The sequence below is a fragment of the Zosterops lateralis genome (genome assembly GCF_965231275.1).
Source record: "Zosterops lateralis genome assembly, chromosome: 3".
Lineage (NCBI taxonomy): Eukaryota > Metazoa > Chordata > Aves > Passeriformes > Zosteropidae > Zosterops > Zosterops lateralis.
In genome coordinates this window covers 99,485,272-99,493,378 of record NC_139764.1, presented here as the reverse complement: position 1 = coordinate 99,493,378, position 8,107 = coordinate 99,485,272, and the positions used below count along the sequence as shown (strand labels likewise).

General features: G+C 43.7%; 1 protein-coding gene across 1 annotated transcript; it reads right to left on the bottom strand.

Moving 5' to 3' along the window:
• Nucleotides 1–4,412: 4,412 nt before the first annotated feature.
• On the bottom strand, nt 4,413–5,876 carry KCNF1 (potassium voltage-gated channel modifier subfamily F member 1; the record flags this gene model as incomplete). The annotated part of the gene is made up of 1 exon (XM_083857793.1): nt 4,413–5,876. One exon carries the CDS (start codon nt 5,874–5,876, stop codon nt 4,413–4,415), a length of 1,464 nt encoding a protein of 487 aa, XP_083713919.1.
• Nucleotides 5,877–8,107: the final 2,231 nt, after the last annotated feature.

Genomic DNA, 8,107 nt, shown 5'->3' with positions numbered 1-8,107 from the left:
CACAAGAGCAGAAAACAGGGGTGTTCTACCATTTCCCATAATTTTGTTGGTTGTTTTTAGTCTCCAAATCACACATACACATCAATCCAGCAATAAAACCCTAGCTGCTGATGGCTGGTTTTGCCTGGATCTGAGCCTATCTTCAAAGTGAAGGTGGCTGTGACATGCCAGCCAGAGTGTGGTGTGGGTTGATGTGTTAAACACCTGTCACTTCCCTAAGACTAATACTGTGTGTCACTAAATATTCCAGCCATCTCCCACACTTCCAGAAGCAATTTCCACTCTATTAAATTCTATTGTTTATGGTGTCCAGGAAGCTAGAAAGAGGCTTAATTTTACCCACAATTTATCAATTGTCACCAATCAACCATTGGGTATGTTATTAAATTAAGGCTATCAAGTCAGATTCTGCTGGAAGTTATTTGATGTCAAACCTGGATTAATCCTGAATTTACAGCTGTGATTGGTGTTATTCAGGAACTAAAAGGTTTTAACTTCAAGTTTTAACTCTGTATATTACAGGCTGTTTTAAAGACAAAATTTTCTAGAAGTAGCCTGGGCTGGCTGCTAGGGCAGATGTCCCACTGGATAACTTCTCCAGAGGACAGTTTGATCTGCTCACTGTGCTCTGAAATTGCTTGCATGGTGAACTGAGGAACTTCTGTATGAGAAGGGATAGCAGCTAAAATTATAGCAGCTCTGTTTTGTTCTCCATAATTCTGGTCAATGGGCTTTCCATAGAAGAATACTATATTTTTTTCCCAGATTCCAAATTTCCTATGGAAACAGTACCCCCTTTCTTTCACACACCTGTGAGTCCAAAGTAGAGTCCTTGTGCAGCAAGAGTAAGGAGAGATCCAGGGGGTTTATTCAGATTTTTCTGCACTTGGATGCATTCTGGCTATCTCAGTCCTGGTTCCCAGGTGAAGGGTATTAAACACTAGGGACAGGGCTCCCCTGAGAGACAGCTGTGCTACAGTTTCCCATATGTTTCTGGAGATGCTCTCACTTGGAATGCCTTGCATTCGTTAATTTAATTCCATAGACTCAGCCAAAGTGCCCACAAAGTGCTTGGGAAGAGCTGGATGTGGGGAAAGCACCGCTGGGTTGAGTGGTACAGCATGTGCCCACTTCACCCAGAGCACAGAAATGAGACCTGCAACAGGCATGGTGCAGTTTCCCCTTTGGAAAGACTTCAGAGCTTGTCCCAACTTTGGACTTGAGAAAGTCCCGTGTCAAAGAGTGGGGATGCCAGAGCCTTTGGATTGTGTTGCTTACCCTCTGAGAAAGGGCTGCTCTAACCCTCCCCTCCTATCTCCAAGACTTCCAGATTTTTAAATCCTTTTCTTTTTTTAGACTACCTTATAATAAAGGAAAATCATCTCTGCTGAGTTGTGTAGAATATTGAAACAATAGAAAACAAACAACCCCTAGATCACTCCTTTCTTTAAGGAGCAGAGCTTTCTGTCCAGCCCTGATTTCAAAGCCAGTGATTTATGGCAGTTTCATGATCTGCAAGAGATATCTCCCCTGGGACCCAGAAAGCCTCATTTTGCACCATCAGGATTACGTGTTCAAGACCCTCTCCAGTCTCAGCATGTGCTGCCAGTTTGCCCTGTCCTTCCACCACTGCCCATGTCTCCTTCTGCTCCTGCAGGGTTTTCACACCATGAGCCAGGCAAATAGGCAGGAATCCATCCTGCTCACACACAGCCTTTTAAAAACACATAACTTATAGCAACAAATCCAACAAAAATAAGGTCCCTAGTGCAGCAAGACACCCTGAAACCTGTCTGGGCCAGAGCAGCACCAAGGTTGTCTCAAAACTCTTTCCACACTGACAGAGCATAGGCAGAGCCCAGTGCTCAAAGGCATAACTCATTGGAGAAATTAGCCCATAAACTTATTCCTGATAAAAGAGGCTTATTTTTTATTTAATGTCAGGTTAAATAAATCACAAAGCACAGCAGTGAGGATTTAGCACTTGCAGTGCTAAACCATATTACTTAGTATTAACACAGTGCTTTCCCCATTCAGGAAAATGCTTTTCCTAACTTAATTCACTCTCAGCTACCCTCTGCATGTCACAGAGGAAGTCAGGAGCATTTAATATTCCTGCTGATAGATAAGGCTGGACTCACACAGCCTTGCTAGTTTCCATCTTCTCCCACCCTCAGCACCCCAGCCAAGTCAATATTTGCTGGTTTGCAGCCCATACTTGTAACCTGGAAGTCTCAAGCAGTGCAAGGGACATGATCCTGTCACTTAGAAGAGAGCTGGCTATGGTCCTGGCCAGGCAGCCAGGGAGAGGAGCTGAGGCTGTTGGCAAGCAAGGAACAGGTCTCAGCAGATGAGACAGAGTGAGAGAGCAGTTCTAAAGGCTAAGAGCTGGGATATGGAGAGGAGGGCTGGGGGGGAAGGGGTGCTTGGGCTGAGGAAGCATTAGAGTGGCTGTTGGTCTTAGGGAGGAGGGAATTTGGGACAAATGCTGGTGGAAGGATTCAGGTACAGAGATGTTTAGACTTTGTTTGAATTATCTTACTTGATAAAGGTATGTAAGGAAGGACACAGCAGCAGGTTGGGGAAAAAGACAATAGGTCAGGCACAGGGCTGGGGCATGAGGATACCAAATAAGTGTCCCTGGAGAAGAGCAATTTGAGGTGTGTGGGGAAATGTTGGGAAAAGCCTTCAATCTAGGGAAGCAGGGGCTATTTCCATGCTAGAAGAGGTGCAGGATGGGTGGTGCTCCTGAGGGGTAGCTGCCCCTCACTGTATACCTACCCAGCCCCTACCTGCCATCACTGCTGCCCCACTCCCAGCAGGACAGGGCGCTCCCCACCAGCAGACACATTCTGCCACGGAACAGGGACAAACGAGGTGCCAGAAAAAACACAGAGCCCATCCCTCAGCTCTGTGCCCCTCCAGTCACTACTCCTGTGGGGTAGATGCTGCAGGCCCACTGCTTGCCCACATCCCAAGAAAAAAGTCCCAAAGACCTGCAGGGGGATCTTGGGAATGAGGTGCCCAGGGATAGATCATGACTCATGTTGCTGCATTTCACCTGGGCAAGGGGCTGCTCAGCACAAAAGGGAACAAACAAAGACAGCTACTCTAGCCTTTTAAATACTTAGGATCCTACTTCTAATGTATGTAAATATTCTATGTGCCAGTGCTCGCCTTCCCTCCAAGCTGACATAACTCCTAGTTTCAATGGATTTCTCTGGTACGCACCAGACCTATTTTACACCAACCAAATTTAGACTTACATAGATGGTACTTACTTTTGGAAAGGATAGTACCTCCACACCGGTGTTGAATAATTAGTATATTAATTAATGACAAAGATAATGATTAGTGCTTACTACTTCTGTAAACTAACATTTGCAAAGTCATGTAGTTATTGTAGGGAAGGATATGTTATTTTAAAAATTTACAAAACAATGTGTTTACTCATCTAGGTATTTTTACTATAAATCAATTGGAGACTATACTATTTTTACTGAAACTTTCTGTGCACTTACTTTCAAAGAGTTAAAGTTTCTTATTTAGAATTACTCAATTTAACTTCTTTATAAACTTCCCTTAATTTAGCAGAGAATTAAAGATACCATGATTTAGCCTACAGTTTTAAAAAGCTACTTAATTATAAATCCTTCCTGAAAGATCCCTGCCTATATAAACCATGCTGCAATTAATAGCTAGAACAAATATTTTTAAATTTGCTTCTCAAAATACATTGATCTGTTCTGCATCTCTGCTCAAAATATAGTTTCATGTCCCATTGAAATTGACACTTTCTCTGGAAAGACAAACAGAAACCTAACCAAAAATTTGACCCCGAAGTACATTTTACAAAACGAAGCCATTTATTCACTCTAATGTTATGCACACAGTATATGCTGATACTTTCGGTATCTCTAGGCTCAAACTGCTTGTAATATTTTGCTGTAAGCCTGAATGTAATACAAGTGAGAGGCTGCTTTAATTTTTTTAAGGAGCAGTTCCCCTAGCTGCAAAGGCATTGAAGAGAGTCTGGAAGACACAATCTGTGTGATGCTGCTCTTTATTGTCACAGGTACAAAGTTCTGATGTGGCAATGTTGCACATTCGGGTCATTGAACAGTTACGGATCAGGAAGGACTTTTCAGTCTCTGAAATGGTTACAAATGTGTTTTGTCAGAACACATTCAATGTAAGCAGTCTGATCTCAATGGAGTCCTACTATTTCCTTTTGGGTTAATAACAGTAAAGTCTTACCAACTGTTGATGGAGAAGCCATGGGGTTGATTTATATTCATGTGGGAAAAGCAAAGCAGTGCTCCCTCCCAACTCTGACAGATCTGTGAGCCCGTTCCATAGCTGATTGTCAGGTTGTCCCGATCTGTAGCTTAGCGCTGACAACAGCTCACAGTTTATTTGCAGCTTTGAAGCCTGGTCCTGTAGTTTTTCTCTTCTGACAGGAGATGAATAAAGGTGTCACTGTGGGAGACTTTTATCCGGCTGCTATAAAAAGGATCGTCTTTGCCTTCCCTTGAAAGATCCTCTAGTTCACTTCTGGAGCCTGCAGCTTTCCCCTCAGCAGAGTTTAGTTCCATCAGCTCCAATTCATGTTTGGCAGCTGTTTCTAAAACTCTCTGTTTGTTGTAATACCTGACAAAGTTGTTAATGATGGGATGGATGGGGAGGGCGATTGCTATCACTCCACAAAGAAAACTGATGGCAGCATTCAGTTTTCCCAGTGTTGTTTTGGGGTAAATGTCTCCATATCCAACTGTGGTCATGGTAATGATTGCCCACCAAAATGACTGAGGGATGCTTTTAAATAAAGTTTCAGGGTGACTTTGTTCCATGGTATAACCTAGGGCAGAAAAGACAAAGATTCCAACAGCTAAGTACATGAGGAGCAGCCCAAGCTCCTTAAAGCTCCGTTTCAGGGCATAGGTCAGGGTCTGGAGCCCTGAGGAATGCCGTGCAAGCTTGAAAATCCTTGCGATCCTCATGATGCGCAGTGCCTGGACAGCCTGCTGGACATTGCTCAGCTCCATCAGCTTGGCTCCCAAGTGGGTCAAGGTCAGGCTGATGTAGAAAGGAAGTATTGCTAGCACATCAACAATGTTCATGAAAGAAAGGGCAAAGTGGAGTTTGTTGGGAGAGGAGATCAGCCTCAGCACATACTCCATGGTAAACCAGCCTATGCAGGCAGTCTCGATGCTGTCCAGGGTCGGGTGCTCCATACGGTTCCCCTCTGCATCTACCACCTGCAAGTCTGGGATGGTCCCCACACACATCACAACAGAGGAGATCAAAATAAACAGAAAGGACAGTACAGCAATCACTCTAGCCGGATAGGATGATTCTGGCTTCTCCAGAAATTTCCAGATGCATTTTTGGCACCTTTTCCAGCGACTTTCTGAGGCATCTACTCCCAAGTCATCCAGAATGAGTTGCACCCTTCGGGCTATTTCTTCCAGTTCCTCCTTTTTTTCACTTAGGTGAGCTTTGCAGCAGTCATCCAAAAATTTCAGATCCACTTTCCAAAATTCCATTTCATTCTTGAAACATATGGGGCATATTCCTTTCTTCATGTGAATTTCCCCAAAGTAATACACGTCAATAATGCATTTGAAAGCATCTGGATCTCTGTCAAAGTAAAACTCTCTCTTTCCAGGATCATAGTCATCACAGAGGGAGAATATGCTATCGTATCCCCCCGATAAACAATTGACCAGCTCTGCCAGCCGTGTTTCTGGGTACTGATTCAGGTTATCTCCGTAGAACACCTGCCTTACCCCACCGACATTGACTACAATCTCCATTTCTTCACTTTTTTCTGACCCATCAGTGTCCACATCTGGAAAACTAGAGTCACCTGCCATTTTATAATTGTATTGGATTTTGGTTGATTTTTAGCCAGTTGTTTGGTTTCACAGCTTTGTGGTTTTAATCTCTCATGAAAGCAAATCAGCACTGAACCAGCCCTGCTACAAATGTCACCAAACTGACCTGGAGTCTTGGTGGGAAAGGTTACAGATAGAAACCTGCGGTCGGGAAAGCCTGGTGAAGAATGCAACAAGCTGCAGGGAAAAGACAAGTCATCGGGCTGCTGTGCCTGCAAGCAGGATATTAGAAAGCTCCAGCAGACTGGAAAGAGAAGAAACCATTTAATAAAACTCACCACTCTGTTCAGTGCTCGAGAGTCTTTTCAGGTCCCATTCTCTCTCTAAAAGTCATATCTATTCACAGCTTGGAAGCCACGGCAGAGAAATGAATCCTGAGCTCTGATTAACGCAACGTGCAGTGAGTGACAGTTCTCAGAGATGCCGTCGGCAGGGTGAGCCCACGGGGACTGCCGCGGCTTCTCCCTTCGAGTCCACAGATTTCCCTAGAAAGCTGCTTTTGAATTTTGTTTCTCTTTCCGTTTTCTGTTTACTTTAAGGTGTTCCAGAGTTCATCTGCTGACTCTCGCACATAGTCAGTCGGTGCAAACAGCAGAGGAGAAACTTGTGCTTGTTTTCCCTTCGCTGTTTCCCAGCACAATAGGGAGCCCGGGCTGCCGGGAGTCCTTTCCAAACTCTACCCTCTCCTGGTGAAACACAGCAAAGCACCAGATGCACAGAAAGCGCTTCTCAGCTATTTATACGCCTGCCCAGTGGTACAATGATGTGTTTCTATGCTGCCAGGAACTTTAAGGAGTTTTTGAAACTTTTTATTTTTTTTTATCACATACAAAGCTTAATAGTGTATAAAGTCATTCAAAGCCGCAGAGAGACACACAAACGTTTTCTCCAGGCAGAAACCAGAAGAAGCAACACTGTGTTTTGGGAATAAATGTATGGCATAAATCTTACTCTCAGTAAGACAGGAGCAACTCTAGTGTCAGAACATTTGAGTTAACCTGGATTTGTACTGCTGTCTTTGAGAAAGAAGCAGAGACCATAAAGTTTCTGTTGCAGATGTGGAGCAAAACTTCCCTGCACTCTGTGCACATTTCCCAAAGCTCTGGTCCTCAGTTTTAGCCACATTTCTGTGACCTGTAATCAGCTGAGCCTGAGGAGGGTTTGAGTCATTTACATCTCTGACAATTTCTCAGTGACTGCTCCTTACCAGAAGCAGTGCTTTGTACCACATCCAGCTCTTTAAAAGTAGAAGTAGAATAACAAAAATTTCCTTTTAACTTTGTTTTCTCCGAATTCCAGGATTTGATGAACATTTTTCCCCAGACCTCTACGTGCAGAAAACCTACCACCCTGCTCTTAAATTATTAAATCTGACGCTACAGTTCATTTTAGTGGCTCCAGGAAAACCTACAGTTCATAAGTTAACTATTTCTGGCCACAGTAGAATGATCTGTACAAGCAAGTTATGATCTTTTCCAGTTTTCTGGCTTCTGAAAAGCTTCTTGGTAGAGGGGAATAGAGAGAGGGAAATCCAGCTGATTCTTTGCTTCTCCAGGCTTGTGTCCAATCTGGGAGAAAGGTGAGATTTGTGACATGCCTGCTGTGCTCCTGCTGGTGTCAAACAGCGAGGGGGACCCTGGTGAGGACACAGTGTTCCTGCTCAGAAGCTTATGGGTGATTAATAAGAGGTGCTCCAGACCTCATATTGACATGGAGTGTGCTCACAGCATCACACACCCAGGAAAAGAGAATATCAGTCTGAGGAAGAGAGTACACCTATTAGTCTACACCTGAGTCATACTGTGAATCTCTGGAGGCCAGTGTCACCTTCATGTGCTCCTGAGGGTGCTGCATAGTTTGAGTCTAATACAAGAAATCCCTCGAATTTTTTTCTAGGCACATATAAATTTACTGAGACTTGCAAGCTTCTTGTGACAAAAGAAATACTTTGGAGACCTGGAAAAACCCTCAGTTGTTTGGGGTTCACCAATAAATAATTACCCACCTGTGTCTTTCCTGCTTACTTGATTCTAGCAAAATATATTTTAAGATGCCAATTGTAGTGACATGCTTGCACAGGGGAAAATGCAGATGGGATTACTTATCCAATCTTGCAAAACAAAATCAAGATCTGGAAAAGTTAGGCTTCAAATTTTGTCACGCTGCATGAGCATAGGGGAACATGTTCTGTAGATTTAAATCCTCGGATT